At 48.3% G+C, this 21892-nt stretch overlaps 3 protein-coding genes and 1 non-coding gene across 5 annotated transcripts; 2 read left to right on the top strand and 2 right to left on the bottom strand.

The window, feature by feature from the left end:
- Nucleotides 1–2241: 2241 nt before the first annotated feature.
- On the bottom strand, nucleotides 2242–7740 carry LOC120658092 (receptor-like serine/threonine-protein kinase SD1-8). Its single transcript, XM_039936299.1, has 7 exons — nucleotides 6356–7740; nucleotides 4287–4409; nucleotides 4024–4163; nucleotides 3507–3720; nucleotides 3131–3374; nucleotides 2904–3039; nucleotides 2242–2829 (listed from the first exon to the last, which is right to left on the bottom strand). The coding sequence occupies exons 1-7, from the start codon at nucleotides 7653–7655 to the stop codon at nucleotides 2509–2511; spliced, it is 2478 nt and encodes an 825-aa protein (XP_039792233.1). The 5' UTR covers nucleotides 7656–7740; the 3' UTR covers nucleotides 2242–2508.
- A 2923-nt stretch (nucleotides 7741–10663) lies between these two features.
- TRNAK-UUU lies at nucleotides 10664–10735 on the top strand. Its single transcript has one exon. It is a non-coding gene; the product is annotated as a tRNA-Lys (tRNA).
- Nucleotides 10736–11106: 371 nt separating this feature from the next.
- LOC120658089 (aspartokinase 2, chloroplastic-like) lies at nucleotides 11107–15558 on the bottom strand. Of its 2 annotated transcripts, none has more exons than XM_039936298.1 (13): nucleotides 15061–15556; nucleotides 14855–14937; nucleotides 14715–14755; nucleotides 14104–14258; nucleotides 13617–13766; nucleotides 13389–13484; nucleotides 13086–13202; nucleotides 12829–12948; nucleotides 12647–12739; nucleotides 12442–12564; nucleotides 11931–12047; nucleotides 11646–11708; nucleotides 11107–11552 (listed from the first exon to the last, which is right to left on the bottom strand). In XM_039936298.1, exons 1-13 carry the CDS (start codon nucleotides 15478–15480, stop codon nucleotides 11391–11393), a joined length of 1740 nt encoding a protein of 579 aa, XP_039792232.1. In that variant the 5' UTR covers nucleotides 15481–15556; the 3' UTR covers nucleotides 11107–11390. The 2 variants fall into 2 exon arrangements, 1 of the variants encoding a protein (XP_039792232.1); XR_005668510.1 differs by having other exon boundaries at nucleotides 11121–11552; nucleotides 11820–12047; nucleotides 15061–15558.
- Nucleotides 15559–17793: 2235 nt separating this feature from the next.
- LOC120658087 (pentatricopeptide repeat-containing protein At3g26782, mitochondrial-like) lies at nucleotides 17794–21070 on the top strand. The gene is made up of 2 exons (XM_039936296.1): nucleotides 17794–18858; nucleotides 19913–21070. The coding sequence occupies exons 1-2, from the start codon at nucleotides 17887–17889 to the stop codon at nucleotides 20954–20956; spliced, it is 2016 nt and encodes a 671-aa protein (XP_039792230.1). The 5' UTR covers nucleotides 17794–17886; the 3' UTR covers nucleotides 20957–21070.
- The last annotated feature ends 822 nt before the right edge of the window (nucleotides 21071–21892 follow it).

The following is a 21892-nucleotide window of genomic DNA, read 5'->3' as shown; positions in this document are numbered from 1 at the left end:
AGTATGGGATCGGACCTATATGTGAACAACCCAATGTCAGGGACGGACATTAGAGGAATACTACATGTCCGACTAAGACTGACCCCAACAGCGCGAGGCAAAAGCATTTTTGCCTCGCGCTGGCTACTGTGCATGTTCGCGAGCTCCTCCAACAGATCATGCATTGCGCGATGCTTTTTCCCTTCGGAGGAGAGAGGGGATGCAAAAATACATCCCCTGTCTCCTCGAATGCATCTCGATCCGGCGCGGAGGAGAGAGGGGAGCCGGTGACGACGACTCGGCGCGAAGGCGGGCGGAACCTGGCGGGGACGCCGGAGCGGGTGGCGAAGGAGAAGAGCGGGTCGGGGCGACGACGACGTGCGGACGCCCTCCTTGCCTTCCTGCTCCTCCTCCTGCTGCTCATGCCGCTCGACGGCGGCCTCCCAATGGCGGAGGGCCTCCGCGTCCAGCTCCTGTCGCAGGCCGTGCGCCGCCGCCTCCGCGGCCTCCTTCTCCCCCCGCCGCTAGTCACGATCCTCTTCCCTCCGCGGCGACGGGCGAGCACGCGGATGGCGGCCCCTTCTCCACCGGCGCCGGCCTCGCCCCGGGCCCTCCTCCTCCCTCCGCCGCCAGCCACCCCCTCGCCGCACCTCCGCGCGGCCTTCCTCCTCCTGCCGCGGCGGGACCGTGGGCGATGTGGCGGCGGCCGCCAGAGCTCCAGTTCCCCTTCTCGTGTTGGCCCACGTGCTGGCGCCCGCCCCTCCCCGCGGCTCGGCTCCCCTCCCCGGGCCGGCGGCGCGTAGGATCTCCTCCTCCAAGCTCCTCCCTCCGCCGACGCCCCTCGTCCTCCGCGGCCACCGGCAGGAGGAGGGGAGGAGGCCCGAGCTCGAGGTGGGGAGGAGGGGCGCGCCGCGGGGCAAGCGAGCCGCGGAGGTGAGGAGGCCCGCTCCCAACGAGAAGGAAGTCGCGCCACGCGGGCCTTCACCATGGCTGCCGCGAGGGAGGGGCGAAGGGCCGCCGCACGCCACGCCACCGCTCCAAGGCCGGCGACCGCGAGCTCCAGGGGAGGGGCTCCCCGGCGAGCTCGATGGAGGGGACCGCCGCTGCGGCGCGCCTCCTCGCCAACCCCGCGTCGGATGCGCGGCCGTGGCGGGGCGGAGCGGCGGCCGGAGTTTGGGGAGGGGGCGCCGTCGGCGGGCTCGGGTGGGATGGGCGGAGGAGGCGAGGCCGATTTGCTTTAACTGTTGGAGACGAAGAAAAATGCGTGACCAACGCATCTACTGTGTACAATACAAAGCGCGATATGCATGTCGTATTTTGCCTTCTCTTGTTGGAGTTAGTCTAAAAGGGGTGATATATGTCTATACTCTTGAGTGATTCGGTACGACCGCGTGGGCGTATGTGTAGCGTAGCTTCGGGTCTATTTGGAACCAAATGCCAAATAGGCCGCCAGGGGACACAATATAGCAGTAGACCGGTAGTGATAGTTCAGAACAAACATGTTCATTCTCTGGTTTTAAAAAAATAGGAAAAAATTCAGTTTACATTCTTGAACTATCGTAAAAATCTAATTTCCAATCTTAAACTACAAAACTGGATAAAATAGACCATCCAACTATCAAAACCGCACAAATTTGACCATTTGGGTGGTTTTGAAGGTGGTTTTTCATTTTATGAAAATTAATATTTAAATTCATAATTAAATCATTTAAAAAAATACAAAATAAGTATCAAAATTTTTCTAAAAATATAATTTATCTAGTGGCGTTGTACTTGTCATTTATTCGAAATCTATTTTTTTATATTCATAGTATTTGGTTGCTTGTAGTTATGTCTATTATTGTTTAATAAATAAGATTCAAATAGAGTAATATAATAGATAAATTACATTTTTTAAAAAACTTTGAAACCAATTTCATATTTTTCTGTTTTAAAATGAAATACTTTTGATTTTATAGATCTCATTAGAATTTTTTTTCTTAAAATAAAAATCACATTCAAAACCACCCCAAGGACCAAATTTGCCTGGTTTCGATAGTTGAATGGCCTATCTTATCCGATTTTGTAGTTTAAGGTTGAAAATCAGATTTTGTGATAATTCAAGAGTGTAAATATGATTTTCCCAAAAAATAATATAATTTTAGTCATGGGCACAGCACTCGCGAACTTGTTGGCAATTCACTGATCGACAAATCAGCAGTTGTGAGGTAGCATAGCATAGCTATCTTCTAAGCAAACGTGGAGTTACTGCCACTAGAGTTATGAGTGTAGAAATCTTTGTTAGCTGCTTTATTGGTTTCTTTCTTAAGAAACTCAATTCAAAATCTAAAGGTATTCAATTAAACAAGTTTCAGATTGATATCCAAATGGAACCAGCTCAGAAAGGGGAACACATTAGCGGTAGACCGGTAGTGATAATTCAGAACAAACATCTTCATTCTCTAGTTTCATCGAAGAGGAATGCATGATCATCAAAAGCAGTCCACCCCTCCCCCTTGCGTGCATCGATCCATGCTATACTGTGCCCCGCTATCGGCCTTCGAGGCTCGTGATGGTCAGCTCGTTGCCGCCGGTGAGCTCTGCCTGCGCGGCGAGGGCGGCGGCGGCGGCCGGGTGGGTCCTCGTCGGCGTGCACACCACGGGCCGCTGCGGCCGCGCCGGCGCCTTCTGCTGCAGCAGCATGGGGATGACGTCCGCCATCGGTGGCCGCTGGATCGGGCACTCCTGCACGCAGAGCAGCGCGGCCTGGACGCACGTCGCCGCCTGCCCCAGCTCGCCCGCCGTGCAGCCGCCGCGGATCGCCGGGTCGACCAGGTCCTGGCTCCGGCCTCCTTCCCAGATCTCCCATGCCTGCAGGGAATCGAAGAAGTTCGTCAGAGAAATTTTCCAACCATGCCGTTTATTTCCTCAAACGGATGCCTTACATGAGCGATGAGATTGAAGCTCCCCTGGTTGTTCTTCCTGCCGGCGACGATCTCCAGCAGGAGCACGCCGAAGCTGTACACGTCCTGCATGAACGACACCGTGCCGTCCATGGCGTACTCCGGCGCCATGTACCCGCTGCGCCGCCGCCGGACATGGAAAATGGTGTCAGCAGATTCTTACAACGAACGCAGCAGGTTTTTTAATCAGTCGTTCGTTCACTTCTTACTATGTGCCTTTGATCGTCCTGGTGATGGTCTCCTGGCGGTCGGCGCTGGCGGTGAAGAGCCTGGCGATGCCGAAGTCGGAGATCTTGGCGGCCATGTCGGCGTCGAGGAGCACGTTCGCCGCCTTGAGGTCCCGGTGGATGATGTTGAGCCTCGAGTCCCGGTGGAGGTAGAGGACGCCCCTGGCGACGCCCAGGATGATGCCCAGCCTCGTCTTCCAGCCCAGCGACGCGCGCCGCCTCTCGTCTGCTCCAACAACCCAATGCAAACCCATTACCGGATCGGATCAAACACAGGTTTATTTAATAGTAACAGCGGTGAAATCTGATCTGCAGCTAGCTACACGTATAATGCTAATAATTAATTAACTAGTAGTACCAAAGATGAAGGCGTCCAAGCTCTTGTTGCTCATGTACTCGTAGACGAGCATCCTCTCGGAGCAGTGGACGCAGCAGCCGAGGAGGCGGACCAGGTTCCGGTGCTGCAGCTTGGCGATCAGGACCACCTCGTTCATGAACTCGTTCAGGCCCTGCGCCGTGTTCTCCGCCGACAGCTTCTTCACAGCAACCTGTTGCCCGTCCGGCAACTGCCCCTGAACAACCCAACCAGACATGCATTCGTCACACCAACGCATCGACACAAACTAAAACTCTTCACAACACAATACCCATGTGCTACCCACGCGCTAGATGTAGCTACACCCAACTAATTGCTGAATAAATGTTCAGTAATAACCACTGTGAGCGATTACTGAACACTATTTTACTAAATGTGATTCAGTAATTCAGACATTCAGTAACTCGGTTCAGTATTTTCTGATCAGTTCGGTCAGTAATTTGGCTTATATATATAGGGATAGTTCAATTATTGGGAATTATTTGACAATAGTTACCACCTTGTAAACTTCGCCGAATCCGCCTCGGCCGATAATGTTTTCTCTGCAGAACCCGTTGGTGGCTGTTCTAATGATCCCCAGAGGGTACGTGGGGCATTCGCCGCTCATAAGCTCAGCTGCTTCATCAAGCATGGTACTAGCTGAAAATACGGAGAAGGAATTAAGGAACTCACAATAAACAGATTGTCCTCTTGAAAGGAATATAAATGGTTCTTTGTCAGGTAGATGCTTAATTATGAACCCCTGCAAAACGAAAAACTGACCTTTGTTGCTGCGCCGCGCCTTTCTCCAGATCAGAAAGGCAAGGGACAGAAGAAGCAACACGAACCCGGCGATCACCAGGGTGATGACAGCCGCGAGCTTCGTCCGGGTGTTCTTGGGAGCCTCTGAAGAGACGGTATGCAGGTCCAGCATCAGTGAGACAGTGATCGGCAGTTGAATCAAAAGAAAATTCTTTTAGCTAGGCACAAGCTACTAGCCTACTTACTACTGACGACTGAGGGTGATGGGACTGAGACTATTCATGCTTTGTTATTGAAACTATAATTCTGTGGTGATGGCATGAGATCAGAGAGTGGACCGAGCATGGAGCATCGCTGTCGGCATGACTTGACTTGTTCTCGTCCTGGTAGGCGACTGAAAAGGACTTGTTGGCACATGGCAGTGCATGGAAACATCATTCAGGGCATGAATTCGGCTGAAAGATCTAGCAGGGTTTCGATTTTTTTCCCCTGAGGAGATCGAATAATGTCATGGGCGGAAACTGAGTGGATGCAGTGCAGGATGCACGTCGTATTCACTGCCATTTGACTTGTGAAAATGTGAAGGGTAAATTTGTCCCTACGTATACATGTTTGACCGTATGACCATCTCTTTCATTCGACCAGAATCAGACTCGTGATTATGCAATAATGTAAGTGAGTAGATCAACTACCAACTGCTAGATACTAGTAGAGTTCTGCTGGCTTAGGATAGAAATGAGGAGAAGCTAAGTCCGACAAGGGATTTCATAAACAACAGCACCTCTTGCAACATTTAATTTTGTTTTGGTGAAGTTTGGAACAAGAATCTGCGACTTTGTTGTTTTTGCCGTAGGAGGAGACTGATGAATGCCTTCAAAGTTTGCCACAGGATACATCTAAAATGTGGGTATTACATGGATGACAAAATGCAAGGTCTTTTGATAAATTTGGATCTTAATTTGCGGAAAGGCACTTAATTGCATGTATATCCTCCATAAAATATACAAAAAAGTATAGCGTCTAGCAACATATGTAAAGCCGAGATTTTCGAAGTCCAAGTCATCCTCTGACAAATTTCCCATTTTTTAAATTGCCATGGGTTAGTATGGTAAGTTTAGTAAATCACAACCCTGTTCCGAGCTAACTTTTTTTTCTTGGAGAATGCATTGGAGGGTTGTGCGTTCATATTAAGGAGGAGAAAAGCAAGTACTTTTGGAGTCTATGTATATTTTTTTCAGTTGCCATATGGGCTGTTTGGCAAAGCTTCAATTATTAGACCCCATTTATATTTTGGAATTTATATGATAAATTTGAAGTGGTTTATACTTTATGCTTAATCCAAAATAACCATCAAATGGCTCAATTTAATATCCTTAGTCTACCCATGACTTCAGCTTTCAAGAATTTCTGGAGGTAGGTTAAGTATGCAGACGTTACATGGTCAGACAAGAAAACAAAATGCTTACACTGTAGCAATACCGACAACAAACTATAGCACCTGCCGGGGAAAAATAGGGCAGAGTTGCTATAAGCAACCGGCTCCGGTCATCCTCCAACAAAGCTAAAATATAACGACACCCTTGGGGAAAGCTTACAGATTAACATAGTTTCAGGTTTTTTTTGCCCGGGCACATGGGTGGCGATATAGTTTTAGAATTGACAGTCATTAGTATGGAAGGATCTATTTCAAACTCTTTTTAGGTTGTGTGTCGTTTAGATAGAGGTTGAGAAAATTTCAAGACGATGTATCAGCTTGATGTATTATGCTTGAAATCAATAAAATTTCTCTTTTCGAAAAAAAGCTAAAATTTTAAAGAATTCTTAGTTCCAAATTCAGATTCAGAACTTGTACTTCTATTCTGCTAGAAGTCAATTGATTTAGTTAGTTTGAACTACCAAAGAACTGATTTCTAGTGTGTGATTGTGTATCAGGAAACCAATTCTTCGCACGTCGAACACGCATCGGTTCATGATGACATCAAAACGAAGCAGAGATGAAATTGCTCAAAAGAAAAATATTTGCAGGATCAGAATTTCAAACAGCTATGTCATTAGCGAATCCTGAAACAGTGCAAAGGATTCAGCCATACCTAGTTCGGACTTTGCAAGCCTGACGTAGAGATCCTGCCCGTCGTCGACGAACCGCGTGTCCACCAGGTCGCCGAACCACTGGATGCACCCGCTGCCGCCGCCGCCGCCGCCGCCGCGGATGTCCGCCGCCGAGTACGCCGTGCAGTTGCAGTCCGCCAGGCACCGCCGGGCGCACTCCTGGAGCGTGGCGCCGGCGTCCACGGCGGAGCTGTGCGTGTCGGGCAGCTTCACGCCGCGCAGGACGTAGAACCCGTCGCCGCCGCCGCCGCCGCACTGGAGCGGCGTCCTCCGGGCGCACCCGCCGGACGTGTTCCGCATGTACCACTCCGCCGCCGACCTCGGCGCGAACCCGGCGATGCAGCCGCAGACCATGGCGTCGGCGACGTTGCAGACGCCGAACGCGCCGCACCTGCCGTAGCTGTCGCACTGGTCCCGCGGGCCCGACCAGAAGTTGCTCCAGGACCCGGAGGCCCCGTCCCAGACCATGCGCTGCATCACGCCGGACTCGTTGAGGAGCACCCGCGACATCGGCGAGCCGTCGCGGTTGCGGAACATGTAGGAGACCTCGTCGGCGGTGGCCGTGAACCGGAACTCGAACATGTCCGCGAAGGTGGTCATCTCGGGGATGCCGCTGAACCGCACGCCGTTCCAGGGCCCCGTCCGGTACGTCTTGCGGCCGCGGCTCCAGACGTGCAGCTCCGGCGCGCCGCGCGCGTCCATGACGTAGCGGAAGTCGCCGGGGGACGGGTCGTCGGCGCCGCGCCACGACGAGAGGGACCACTCGGCGCCGGTCCGGAGGCTCCGCCCGACCCGCATCTCCGGGAGGAACGTGTTGGTCGGGTGCTCGAAGCTCTGCCACAGCACGGCGCCGGCCGCGTCCGTGAGCACCAGGTTGCCCGTGTCGCGGAGCTCCGCGACCGCGCCGGCGGCGACCGCCGCGGCGGTGGAGTTCGTGGACGACGACCAGACGGTGTCGTTACTGCTCGCGCCGTCGCGGAGGACGAGGGCGCCTTGGTCGCTGACCTCGACCACGCCGGACGGGCTGGTCAGCGCGCGGTCACGGTTGGCGACCCAGAGGACGGTGTCCGGCGAGACGGTGAACCAGATGCCAAGAAACCACCTGGAGCGGTCGCTGGCGGGGAAGAGGCCCAGCCGGAAGGCGTCGCCGGGCGAGGCCAGCGTCTGATCCCCGGTGAGGGCCCTGGACCGCGTCAGCGTGCTCCCGCTGGCGGCGGAGGATGGGAGAGCCGACGCTGAGAGAAGAGCAAGGACGAGGACGAGCAGGTGGCTCATGGCCATGCGCGCGCGAGGGAGAACTCTGAAGAAGTGAAGACTGAAGACTGAAGGACGGACAGTCTACTGTACGATGGGGGCAACGCAGGGTTTAACATGTACAACCTTCAGCATCTCGCCATGGCTTGAACATTCGTGTGGAAAACAGGTGTCTTCTGAATACTTTATTGTTTTACTAACATCAAGTTAGTTGGTGTTGACTGTTGACCCGGTGAAAAGTAAATCCACCTCAGCTTTTAGTCTAGATGTAAATTAGAGAAGTTTTGGAGATCCATTTGGCATTTGTGAATTGTGATCCATACCGGGACTACTTGGACAAAATTTTGCGTAGCCTCTCTGCTCCAAGTCATCTTCAGAGGAAACCAGAAGTTGTGCCGAAACAATAGGATTCCGAAATGGATTGGTGAGCAGAAGCTGCCTCACACGAGCAAATCCTCCCCCACATAGTTCGATTCTGCAAAAGCAGAAATGATAAACAGGGAGGATTTGCAAGGGAAATGTGGAGTTGCAAATAGTACAAGGAAAGGAATGGCTTCAGATGCAGATTAGGGGTAACTTCAGATTATTTTTGTAATAGTATAGTAGAGATGGGTAATTTGGATGCAGAATTAAGGGATACTTTAGATTATTTTTATAATGACAGAAGTGAATATTTTTTTTAAAATAAGATAGATCCTATCGCGCGCTATGGTTATGAATGATAGTTAGAATCCACTAATAAACTAATAGATGTATGTTTCTGATTTTATGAGAAATTTTCCTTTTCCTAGAGGAATTGCTTTAAGTATGATGTATTACCTACACCCAACTATAGTGTGGTGCTGGTGTACAAGATGCGCGAGCCCATGCAGATGAAAGAATCCGTCAAACTTATGGCAGTGTTATTTTTTTTTACCGTGTCTCGTGAGTATTAACAAGAAATTTAGAAAGAATTTCCAATTAGGAATGTATCATCTGATCAACCCTTCTAAATTAAATGACCATTTGTTTGGCAGTGCTTTAGATTAAACAGCTGAACAAGAGCCGTAAGTTTTATTGTTTTATATGATGCTTCATCGAGATGTTGGACTATTGATCCATATGCTCTGCAACGGCAAATATATGTTCAAGTCCTAATATAATATGTACACTGCAGCTTTGGATGGATGTACACTGCAAATAATTCTGTCGGTAAAAAAACTGGAGTGTTCAAGTCAACACTTTGGATGGATGTACACTGCAGCTTTATTCTACAACCCTGTTTAGTTCCCAAAATTTTTTGCACAATACCCGTCGCATCGAATCTCCGGACACATGTATGGAGCATTAAATACAGTTGAAAAAATAACTAATTATACAGTCTAACTGATTAGCACGAGCTGAATCTTTTAAGTCTAATTAGTTTATAATTGGACAATATTTATTAACTAATAACGAAATGTGCTATAGTACCAAAAACCCAAACTTTTTCACCAACTAAACGCACCCTAATAGAAATAGGAAACTATACTGTCGAGGACCTGAGATGCAGTGCAAGTTAAAACTGCCATAGCAGCAAAGTGTTGACTTTGTGGCATGGTTTAACTAAAGTGCACGGCAGCTAAAAACAATTCAAGCGATACCGAGTCGTCTGCCAACGGCATCACTTGCTCTTGCCATTTGCCAAGTTGCCTCTTTGTCTATACGGGATGCATGGACCAATCAAGAACTCTTGGTGAGAACCCCTGCTGAGCACTGAAGCATGATTACAGGTGATTCTTGACCATTTTGTACTTGCTCTGCAAGTACTTCCAGAGAAGCGTTGTCAGATAAATACAAAATAAAAATTAGACAGTTTTACAATGATCAAATATTTTTAATAGATTGCACTAGTTTACACACATTCTGAAACATGAAACGATTTATCCTTACCGAACTTAGCTCATTTCTAAAAACCTGTCTGAATGCCAATAATTTGTTAATTAAATGTTGCATCATGCATCCGAGCTAGTTTTGTACATAGAATAGTAATTTTGTCAGTTGGTGCACATATCTATGTACGCTGCTGATACTCAAAAGGGAGTGCATGACTGACTTCTCTATGTGTCTGTTCTACGATAAATCATTTCTAGAAATTGGTGCTTTTTCAAAAGAAAACTGTCTATTCTGAATTTCTGATTGGGCGGACGAAGTTCCATGATTGTTGCAACTATTCTTCTATATGTGAAGATGACAAAGAATTTGGGGGGTGTTTAGTTCGCAAAAATTTTGGAGTTCGCCTACTGTAGCACTTTCGTTTTTATTTGGCAATTAGTGTCCAATCATGGACTAATTAGGCTCAAAAGTCTCGTCCCATCATTTACAGCTAAACTGTGTAATTGATTATTTTTTTAAACTACATTTAATGCTTCATGCATGTGTTACAAAATTCGATGTGACGGAGAATCTTAAAAATCCGTCTCATCATTTAAGTCTTGGTTGAATTCTTGACCATTTGGTACTGGAGCTTCCAAGAAGCTTCCTCGCAAAACAAAGCAAAAAAACTTTGAGGACGCTGAAACTAAGCAATCACCAGCATTGGGCTTGCTTAGAACAATTTCCATGCCGACGCACCCATTTATCAGTTTCTCGTTCGAGCGAGTTTGCCGTTTCACCTTGGACTCCCACATGCACCTGAACCAAAATCCATTGCTGGAGGAACAAAAAAAAACCGTAGTCAGGATCACTTGCACAAATAGTCATCGGCGTGGACTGACATTTAGGTGCGAGGACTTGTTTCCGGATTCCAGAAGAGGAAGAGTGAGCAGTACTTCTTGGCCCTGGGGTACAGGCTTACAGCAAGCGACTGAGCGCACAACCACGAGTCTGATGTTCTTACCTCACCACTTGTTGAAAAAAAGACAGAGCCATGCGTGCTTAAAGACCATTCTCAGTTCTCATTTGAGTTAGGCGTGAGATGGGGAAAAGCTCTTCTAACTTGTAAATTTTACGAAGGGGCACGTATGTATGCAGAACAGGCGTAACAAATATGTTTCACTCGGAAATTCAATGTGCCAGCCGTCCTAGCTCAGTGGTAGAGCGCGTGGCTTTTAACCACGTGGTCGTGGGTTCGATCCCCACGGACGGCGTGATTTTTGCCTTTTTTTTTTACTGCACACCAACCTTTCAGTGGTACGTGTATCGAAAAGACACTTGAAGTGCTGTCCACTGTCCATTGCAGGGTGTAACATTCAAATCCATATAAAAAAAATGCGGCTAAATCACATTGGGCCACATTTCCCGTCTCCCTGCCTCTCCAGGAGACATGTTGAATTCAATCAGAAACTCACTCTGAAAATGGAAAATTAAAAGGAAATCAACACGACCTTTCAGTGCCATTGTGCAATCAGCAGCAACAAAACGTCCTTGCAAATGGAGAAAACTTCTAGACAATCAGGCTCCACCTGAGCAGCAAGATTTTAACTCGATTTTCACGGGGATTTTACATGGGACCATATGATTTTTGCGAGAACATTGTGAATATTCCGGCCCAGCACGCCCCAAATAGATTTGAGTCAGAACAAGCAACACGGATCGAATAATGTGCTCACCCCCTTTACAGTTCAGCAGACATTGGACTACTGGCACCGTTGTATATTTCAAGTTGGAAATAGCCATAAACCAAAACCCCCTCCTGGTGTCACGAGACATTGGATGCCGACCCAAAATTATTTGATCATAGTTATTTCGAAAAATACAAATGACACCCCAGTAGCAAAACGGGGGGCTATATTAAAATCTGAGCTAATGGCTGCGAACTGTTCCTTTGGAATGCGATGTGAAGTCATCGCGCAGAACATCCATTTTATCAACTTCGGACAAGAAGCCATTCTCAAAGAAAGCAGAATGGAGGGCTTGGACACACTGTTTTGCCTCACTGTCATGGACTACCAATGAAATGTTCACCTGTGTAAAGGATGATGTACTCTACATCAGGTTGGTGTCTAACAACAAGTATGGGGGTGGTCTCATCAAACATGAGAAGAAAACAGGGAGTACCTTGGATGCCCCTTGCGAGATCATCTGGACATTGACACCGTTTCTTCGTAAAACATTAAATGCCTGCCATGCAGCAGTGAGTATGAATCACAAACATATGAGACAGTTTGAGTTTTAGCACAGCGTGGTCATTCATTAGTTACATTTACTATAATATGTGTTTGTGCACACTACCTAGAATTGTAGCCAATAACCATAGTTCATAGCTCAACTTTGAACATTGAAGGTTGCAACTGCAGCATCAGGAGTATTAACAACCATGAAGCTAAGGTTAAAAGCACTTACCTTTTCAAGAATCAAAGAGGACCTCTGCACATTTCCAATTAAAGATATTATTGACCTGTTCTGGAGGAGATGAACAACTGCTATCTTTTCCAGCTCTTCAATGACATCATCAAGTTCCTGGTACATGTCACAAAGTGAGTATAGTATAAATCAAGTTTCTGTTTAATCTACCTACAAATGTCTCCTTATCATGATAAAAGGAATATCATCTTTAAGGATATGGCTTAAGGCCTGACCAAATAATAATCTAATACCAAAGCAAACCAAATATCCTAAGTTTAAATGATTTATCCTTCAGTGGTATGCCTGGGTTCCTAGGGTGCCACTATAGGTTCAGCCCTACATAACATCAGGTGAGAACAAAGTACAGCCAGTCGAAAAAAGGGGGCATTGACAAGGAAAAGTTGAAGCATTAAGTGTTATGTGTTTAGGTAGACTATGCAAACATAAAGCTTGAAGAAATATAAAATTATTGACGGAGAATTAGAAAAGAATGAATTGAGTTCCAAACATTTTTCTGCTGAACCAATTCACAACTCCATAGTTTTGATGGATCCAGGGTCAAAGATATGCTGACTTCACTGGTAGCCACACAATCAACAGAGATGCCCAAATCTTCAAATATTGAAAAGACCTGAAAATTGATAAAAAGTTACAAACAAAAGACTGAAACGCCAAGAATAAACTTAAGAAAAGCAGCCTCTGGATGGTTGTACCTTAGCTAGAAAACCATATTGGCCAAGCATGCGCGTGCTCACTATATCAAGCATTGTAATATTTGATTTCAATACAATGCTAGTCAAAATACTCTACAACAAAACGTGTCAGCATTTGAGTCAGAGACCAAGATCAATTAGCTAAGTCCAGGATCAGTATTTAGCCAAGGAAAGCAACAAACCTCACTCATATCTCTTTCTTTAGTGATGAGGGTACCAGGGGCTCGACGGTTATAAGAATTCTTAACCCTAACAGGTATATCACCTTCTCTAGCTGGTCGCATTGATTGTGGATGCAAAACCTAAAGTAATGGTTGATGGAAACTAGTCGTAAAGAAAGATCATAGAGAACCATTGACTCTTATAGGCTAAAAAACAAGATCACAAATAATGACATCTTCATTTGTCAACATTTTTGTTAATGGATAACAACACAAACCTGCGCACCAAAATAGGCAAGTTCAGCTGCCTCATCAAATGTTAAGTATGGCACAGGTTTTGCCTTCGGGTGAATATTAGGATCACATGTTAAAACACCATCAACATCTTTCCAAACCTAATAGAAATAAGACAAGAGCTAGTCAACTGCACAAAAATTTAAAATTAGCAAAGATGTAGTCTCTCTGTTGCTTTTACAAATGAAGTTTTGTGACAAAAATTCTGTCCTTCTCCATAATACAAAGAACACGGCTTCCTGCATGTTTGAGAAAGATATGAATATAATGTCCTACAAGTTACAAACCTGGATTTCTCTTAACCCCAAGGCTTTGCCAATGGTTGTAGCTGTCAGGTCGCTACCACCCCTGCCTAGGGTGGTTATTGCACCAGATCTCCATCCCTGTTATTTTAAGTGGATGAAGCCGTTAACATTATATGAACAAACACGCTCAGAGAGAGAGAGGAAAAAAAGGCATTATGAGGACAAGCAGAGCATTGATACCCCTCAAATGAAATACGTAAGATGGCCAACCTTTCCAAGAAAGCCAGTGACGATAGGAATAGTAGGATCGTTAATCCAGTCTCCATGTAGCCTCTTTGCAACAGCCGGATAAGTTGCTTCCAGAATATCCGCATTTGTGAAATCATCGGTAGTTATAAAGCCAATTTCAAATGCATCATACTGCAAAGTAGCGAGAATCAGATAACTTTAACTAGACATCCACTTGGTCGATGCTTTACACGAAGAATTTATTGTTCATTGACATAACTCGAATAGAAGAAAATACAATTATAAACACTTATTAGCAGTACCTGTACAAGAATATAATGCAACCAATATTTTCTACTCACAGAAAATATAATGACTTGCCAACAAAACAAATTTGGAACTATAAATTTTGTAGTGCATGACGTGCCTTAATGAATTTGCTACTGGACTGCATGGTGTTAAGATAAGTAATAGGCGCATATCTGAAACAAGAGAAAGATCATCCAAAATTCATAACTCAAGAATGTACCTGCCGAGCTTTTACCCCAATTTTGTTTAAAAGCGCTGCAAATATTCTTGTAGACATGCATTCACCAAAGGAAACTAGATAATCTCGTGTCCTAAGAGTCAGCTCTTTCATCATAGCAATTCCCTTAAGAAGTTGTTCAAGTTCATCCAACAAACCTACAATATTTCATATTGGAAGTGTTATGATTCATCAAGAAAAACTGCAGCACTACAGACAAAGGCTAGAAAGTGAAATATTCATGAGGCGGATTAAAAAAGAACTAGGTTCTGAGTAAACATGATTGATCCAAAGAGAAAGCTTCAAAATAGGCATAAGCTTGAAAAGTACATTGTCAGTAAGTTCATCTGTGTGAACACTCATATTGCTTCTGTTGTCAGAAACTGGTTTGTTATATTCTGTTTAACACAGTAAATCTAAGGTTAACATTATAGCTGGATCTGCATAGCCATAGCGTGCACCAGCCTTCCACCTTCATACCCTACATGGAGGCATTTTTTTGAGGAAATATGATTTGGGTGAAACTGTTAATTTCACATGTTTCATAACCCCGAAGATGATGGGGTCACAAAGAAGGCCACGAAAAGCATTTGGTAAAACCAGCAACATCTTACCAACAACGATTGACTTATCTAGCCCAAGCTGATCAACCGTCCTAGACAAAATAAAACAGTAGAATCAGGCAAAAGCATTCCAAAGCAATCCACTGAATAACAAAACCAAAAGTAAAGCACTGCGGTTCACGGAACCACACCCAAGGTGCAATTCCTTTATAAAGGAGAGCTCGTCGAGCTCGGAGATGTTCGCCGCGCCGCAGCTCACTGCTTTTTCCCCAGCCTGCAACCAAAATCAAGAAACCACTTCTCACTCCCAGCAACCCACCTCCATTTCACCAAAATGAACAGCTCGCGTATCGAAGGTAAATAAATGGAGCAGGGCGCCGGCGGGGCGGCACTATACCATGAGGAGTTTGTTGGTGGTCTTCCCCATCGCGGACAGCACAACGACCGGCCGCTCCTCGGGGAAGCTGAGGACGAGGTCGGCCACCTCCCGCATCCGCTCGGCCGAGGCCACCGACGACCCGCCGAACTTCATCACGACGGTGAGCTCCGGCCCCGCGCCCGCGTCGCCGCTTCCCTCCTGCGCAGCGGCCACCGACGCATCCTTCTTCTCGACAACGGCGGCGCCGGCGGCTCGCTGGCACCGGACCGCCGCCGCCGCCGCCGCCGCCGCCTTCGTCCGGCACGGCACGGCGACAGGCGCCGGGGCCCCGCGCTGCCGCTGCCACTGCCGCTTCCGCGGCCACTGCTCCCCGGCGGCAGCACCGTCGAGTCCCAGCCGCGCGGGGGTACGGAGAGCCGCCGCCGCCGCCGCCGCCATGAGGGTGGAGCGGCGGAGCAGGAAGAGGAGGTGGAAGGCGCCGAGGTGAAGCTGGCAGAACGGACGGCGGGGAAGGGTGCGAGGTGGCTCCTGCGGACGGGGCAGATCAGCTTTGGCGGCTACTACTGGATTTCACTGTTGGAGGCATGGGCCCCAGATGGACGATCGGTCAACGTGGACCCGTGCACGATCGGGCCCACCTGTCAGTTGATGAGTCAACTCATTGTGGGAGGCAACATCAGCCAATTGGACGTTTTCTGCATTCGAAAACAATGTTAAGGGCATTTTCTTCGGGACAAAGGACATTTAAAAGGAGATTAGGGACCTAGTCCAAATGAAAAATTCATTTATATGAATTTAAAAATTCTCAGTTGCATGATGTTTTGGTGTAGAGTTTCCTTCGGAAAAGGGAGTAAGTAGTGGTAAGAAATTTCATATATATTATTAAATGATAGTTTCATAAGGAATTACAAAGTCTTTCTCACAATGTTTGCTTGGCTCGATACTTAGGAGACACAAACACTATGTATTTTTATGCAATTAGATCGTTCTCCTTATGGGACAAATGGATTGTTTATCTATTCAAAGGTGTAAATCTAACATAATTTAATTAATTACTAATTCAATACAATATCATCTAGATATACATACTGGGCAAACATAAAGAATTAGAAAGAATACAACAAAGGTTTTACCTCGCAATTATAATTATATTGTGAGAGTTACCACTGATACATTTTCTCTTAGTCTTTATCTTCCTAATAATAATCTAAATTTGTACTTTATTGTCCCTATCAAATAAAAAGTTTGTAGTTTCAGCACCTCCTTTGGCAAGCTAGGTAACTAAAAGTTATAAGAAATGTAACGGTACGGGTTTTCTCTTTTTTTTTTGGAGCCGACTTTTACATTACTAGTTGTGTAGAATCATCATCACTCATTAAGACTGTTGCACACAGTGTACTTGATTGTTTCTTACGATGAAACCTACCTAGCTCATAAGTTTTGTTTTATCTTTTTTTACGTATGATGTGTTCATCGACACTGAACCACTTGTATTTCTTTTGTTTGTGACTGAGAGTAGAATGTGTATAGCAACATAAACCAAAACGTGCAGTTAGACAAAAATGATCAAATGAACGAACTAAACGGAAATAGCCAAATTTAAAGCATGTTTAAACGGGCTAGATGACCTATGCCCTTCGTTAATTTCATCAACATCTAATTTTCGGGAGAAAATTGGAATTTCGCCCCTATAAAAAACGGGCTTTTGCTGGAATGCCATCGAAATTGTGGGCTTCGCTGGAATGCCCTTATGAAAATTGTCATTCCCGCTATAATGCCATTTCAGCTCATTTGAGCATTTCACAAAATCTACAACTCACTTTTTTTATTTGAATGGACGCTTTTGCCCCTCCCTCTCCCTTCCGTCTCCCACGCGGACCCGAACGCCGGGCCGAGGAGGTGGCGGCCAGATCCGGCGAGGTGGCCGGCGCGCGGCGGAGTTCTAGCGCCGGCCGATTCCCTCCTCGCGCGCGCAGCCGCGGGAGGGAGGAGCGGGCGGAGCGCGGCTGCTTCTCGCCGGCGCCGGCACCCCGGCCTCCCGCCCTCTCTCCTCTGCCTCGGCTCGGCTCGGCTCCTCCGCGCGTGGCAGCCATGGCGCGGCAACGGAGGCCCGCGCGCGGCGGCCTCGCTTCAGCCCGCACCGGCCGCAACGGAGCTGGCCTGCGCCGGCACTCCCGCTAGCGCGCGCCGCCCCTCCTCCTCCCTCCTCCCTCGCCGAGCGGCCTCGACAGATCCGGCACCGCGTCTCTCTCTCTCCAACCCGCGCGCCGCCGCCCCTCCTCCTCCCTCCCTCGCCCCAGGGCTCCGAGCTCTGAGATCCGCCCCTTCCTGTGTGTGGCCATGGCGCCGGCGGCCAAGCTCCGTGGTGGGGGAGCAAGGGCGGCCGGCCCTGGAGCGATAGCGGCGCTGTCGGACAGGGCGGGGATCGCTGACTCCGGCGGGCGGCGGCGCTACAGCAGCGGGGGCTCAGCGGCGGGCGGCGCTCCCTTGAACAGAGGGACGAGAGGACAAGAGAGATGAGGCAGGAGTAAAAGCGTCCATTCAAATAAAAAAGTGAGCTGCAGATTTTGTGAAATGCTCAAATAAGCTGAAAATGACATTATAGCGGGAATGACAACATTCATAAGAGCATTCCAGCGAAGCCCACAATTTCGATGGCATCCTAGCGAAGCTCGCTTTTCATAAGGCCAAAATTCTAATTTTCCCAATTTTCGGAGGGCTTATAGGTAATATTTGCTTTGATGTTCTCGAGTCTCAGTGAGGCCTTCCCTTGCCTTCCCTTCCGACTCCGAGAAACCAGAGTAAACCACCACGGCACCACCGCAGGGCGTCGGCTGCTCAGCAATGGCGGCAGCAGGCGTCATGCCTCCGCACGCAGACCCGGCACCAGGTCCACCACTAGCCGCGGCGCGTAGCCCCACAGCTCCCACCGCCGACGCCCAACTCCGACGAGACGCCCCCACCCCGTCCCTCCGCGCGCTCTTCCTCCGCGCCGTGGACCCTTCCCGCCCCTCGTCATGGTCCGCCGCCGTCGCGGACCTCCTCTCCGCCGGCGACCCCGCCGCCGCGCTGGCCGCCTTCGCCGCCGCCCTCCGCGCCAACCCCGCCGCGCTCCGCCCGGCCCTGCCCCCGGCCCTCCGCGCCGCCGCTGCCGCCGCCTCCCTCGCCGCCGGCCGCCAGCTCCACCTCCTCGCGCTCCGCTCGGGCCTCTTCCCCTCCGACGCCTACTCCGCCTCCGCCCTCCTCCACATGTACCACCACTGCGCCCGCCCGCTCGACGCCCGCAGGGCGTTCGACGAAATCCCCGCCCCCAACCCCATCATCGTCACCGCCATGGCTTCCGGCTGCGCGCGCAACAACCTCGTCTACCCCGCCCTCGCCATATTCCGCTCTATGGTCGCCTCTGATTCCGCCGGGGTGGTCGATGAGGCGGCCGCGCTGGTGGCGCTCTCTGCGTCTGCGCGCGTCCCCGACCGTGGCGTTACTGGTGGCATTCACGCTCTGGTTGCGAAGGTAGGCTTGGATGGGAATGCTAGCGTGGCTAACACGATGCTCGACGCCTATGCGAAAGGAGGCAGCCGTGACCTGGGAGCTGCGAGGAAGCTCTTTGATATGATGGAGAGGGATGCGGTGTCCTGGAGCACGATGATTGCGCTGTATGCACAGAATGGACTGTCAGCAGAGGCGCTCGGGTTGTATAATAAGATGCTGAATGTTGGTGGTGGCATTAGATGCAATGCCGTGGCTTTGTCAGCTGTGCTGCTGGCTTGCACGCATGCTGGGGCAATACAGACCGGAAAACGCATTCATAATCAGGTGACTTACTTGCTATGCTCCTTATCTATGTCTTGATGTTGTTTGACCATTTTAATTAGTTGATGGGATCAAACACTATGCCACCATTAAAGCATCATCTACATTATTTCATTATTTTGCTGAACAAGGGGAGTTAACTGCAACTGTTAGAATTTCCTACATTAGCTGTCAAGGGCCTGTCTGCCAATTCTATCCTTGAGGAAAGCCTGACCTCACGAGCCATCTTTTTGGGTGTGATGGCTTTATAACACCATACCTATATATATGACAAATTTTCTATTTTCAATGCATATGCATTCATTGAGGATCCAGAAAACCAAATAAATAATACGGTTTTCAATCACAATTGCTAACAGCAATTAGGGGTAATAAAGTCATTTCTTAGGATGAGTAACATGTCTGAAATTTTCTAAAACAACACTTATTTTGGGACGGAGGGAGTATTGTTCTATAGTACAGGTGGTCCTGGCCTTGTTATAGGGAAATTTTACGTGAAATAATTCTAAATTTCAATATATCAATAGATAGGCATGTGTTAAAAAAATACTGAAAATGTAAATGCAGAAGCATGGTAACAAAGTACAATATCACCTTTTCTTTTCAAGTACCAGAGTATACAGTAACTTTTCTCAACTGTCGCTTTGCTTTTGGAGATCTTCAGTATATCTGTCAAAATTTATCCATCAACTATTTTTTGAGTTTTTGATAAAACAGTATTCACAACTAAGCAATTTTCTTACTTCCATCTGATTGAATTTGGATGAAATTATAAACATCTGTTTTTGAGAATTTTGAGTAAACTTTTGTCACTATGTTACCCATAGTTATCTTTTTTTTACGGATCTAGAAATCATTGAAATACTAGGTCATTTACATTAGTTTATTCGTCAAATTAGTTTAAGCTTAATTAACTCCCTTCTGAAGTTCTGGTGGTGTAGCAAGGATACTGATCGAATCTACTGTTCACCTTTTGATCAGAAGTTTGTGCTAAGCAATTCTTTCTGTTCAGATTTATGAAATTAAAATAGCTTCCTCTTAATTATATTTTTGAAAGGTGGTAAGATTGGGTTTGGAGGAGAATGTCTATGTTGGAACTTCTGTGGTTGATATGTACAGCAAGTGTGGGAGAGTTGAAATGGCAAGGAAGGCCTTCCACAGAATCAAGGAAAAGAATATCCTTTCATGGTCTGCCATGATTGCTGGCTATGGCATGCATGGTCATGGGCAAGAGGCCCTTGAGGTTTTCAATGAGATGAGGGGGTCGGGGTTAAAGCCTAACTACATAACCTTTATCTCGGTTTTAGCTGCTTGCAGTCATGCTGGCCTTTTGAATGAGGGCCGTCATTGGTACAATGCCATGAGAAAAGAATTTGGAATTGAACCTGGCATAGAGCATTATGGATGCATGGTGGATCTTCTTGGTCGTGCTAGATGTCTTGATGAGGCTTATGGACTTATTAAAGAAATGAAGGTCAAACCTGATGCTGCTATGTGGGGAGCTCTACTAAATGCATGCCGGATCCATAAAAATGTTGAGCTGGCAGAAATTGCTGCGAATAGATTGTTTGAGTTGGATGCAACTCACTCTGGGTGCTATGTTCTCTTGTCCAATATATATGCAGAAGCGGGAATGTGGAAAGATGCGGAAAGAATTAGAGTTCTGGTTAAAACAAGAGGGTTAGAAAAGCCTCCAGCGTATAGCTCCGTTGAGTTGAAAGGTAAAACCCATTTGTTTTACGTCGGAGACAAGAGACACCCACAGCACAAGGAAATATATGCTTATTTGGATAAACTGCTTGAGAGAATGCAAGAAGCAGGCTATGCACCAAACACAGGTTCTGTTCTTCATGATTTGGATGAAGAAGAAAAAGAATCCATGTTGCGCATCCATAGTGAAAAGCTTGCTGTTGCTTTTGCGCTAATGAACTCTGTACAAGGATCAGTAATCCATGTCATAAAGAATCTCCGGGTCTGCACTGATTGCCATACAGCAATAAAGATTATTACAAAGCTTACTGGACGAGAGATTGTTGTTCGAGATATAAAGCGGTTTCATCATTTCAAGGATGGATTGTGCTCATGTGGGGATTATTGGTGACACACAATGAGGCTTAGGTTGTGATGCCATATTGGTACTCATCAGAATATCAGATATTGAGATCACTGTGTAAGATGCAAGGCCCAATATATCAGTGATACAGTTTGTAACTTCTCATCCTTATACTCTATACTCTATATAGCGTGGAGGGGGAGCTCTGGGAGCACTCCGCTCCTCGTGGGACGACACATGTCCTGTCTCGCGGGAGGGATGCCAGACGCGGTCCGTTGATTTGCTACATCCACATCCCGCGGGCGCGCCGTGTCGGGGCCCACAGCCCTCTGCCGCACCGCCTCGCGCCCGCCCTCGCCAGTGCCAGGCCTGCGCGGGGCCATGGCCGAGGCGATGCCCGCGCGGGGCCATGGCGGAGGCGCCGCCCCTCCCCTTCTACCTCCGCCGCGCATGGGACGGACGCGGAGCAGCGTGGCGGAGCTGCGGCGGCCGGCGCGCGGCGGGCCCGCGGAGCAGCGGGGTGGGGCTTCCTCCCGGCGCGCGAGCGTGCCGGCCACCACGGCCGCCCGTTGCCGCTCCACTACCGCGCCCCTCCTCTGCAGCCCCTCTCCTCCCACGTTGCCTCGCCAAGAGACGTCCCACCTCCCCTCTCTGCTCTCCTTCCCTCCCAGAGCCCAAACCCCCGCTTCCCTCTCCCGCCGCAGCTCGCCACGGTCGCCATCGCCGCCGCAACGAGCTCGCCGCGGAGCACCCATCTCCGGTCACCCCCAGCCCATGCCAACCCCCTAGCAAGCTTCGCCTTCATCCCCACAAGCTCACGCGCCCCTGTTCTTCGCCTTTCCCGCTCTGTGCTCGCTGGGAACACCGCTCGCCGCCGTCGAGTCCCGCGCGGCGAACTTCTTCCTCCGGGCCGAATCCGTGCAAGCCGAGCCCCCAGAGAGCTTCACCAAGTCGAGGCGAACCTCCACGGCACATTCCCAGCCC

This window comes from Panicum virgatum, chromosome 2N, assembly GCF_016808335.1.
Source record: "Panicum virgatum strain AP13 chromosome 2N, P.virgatum_v5, whole genome shotgun sequence".
Lineage (NCBI taxonomy): Eukaryota > Viridiplantae > Streptophyta > Magnoliopsida > Poales > Poaceae > Panicum > Panicum virgatum.
This window is presented reverse-complemented; position numbering and strand designations above follow the sequence as displayed.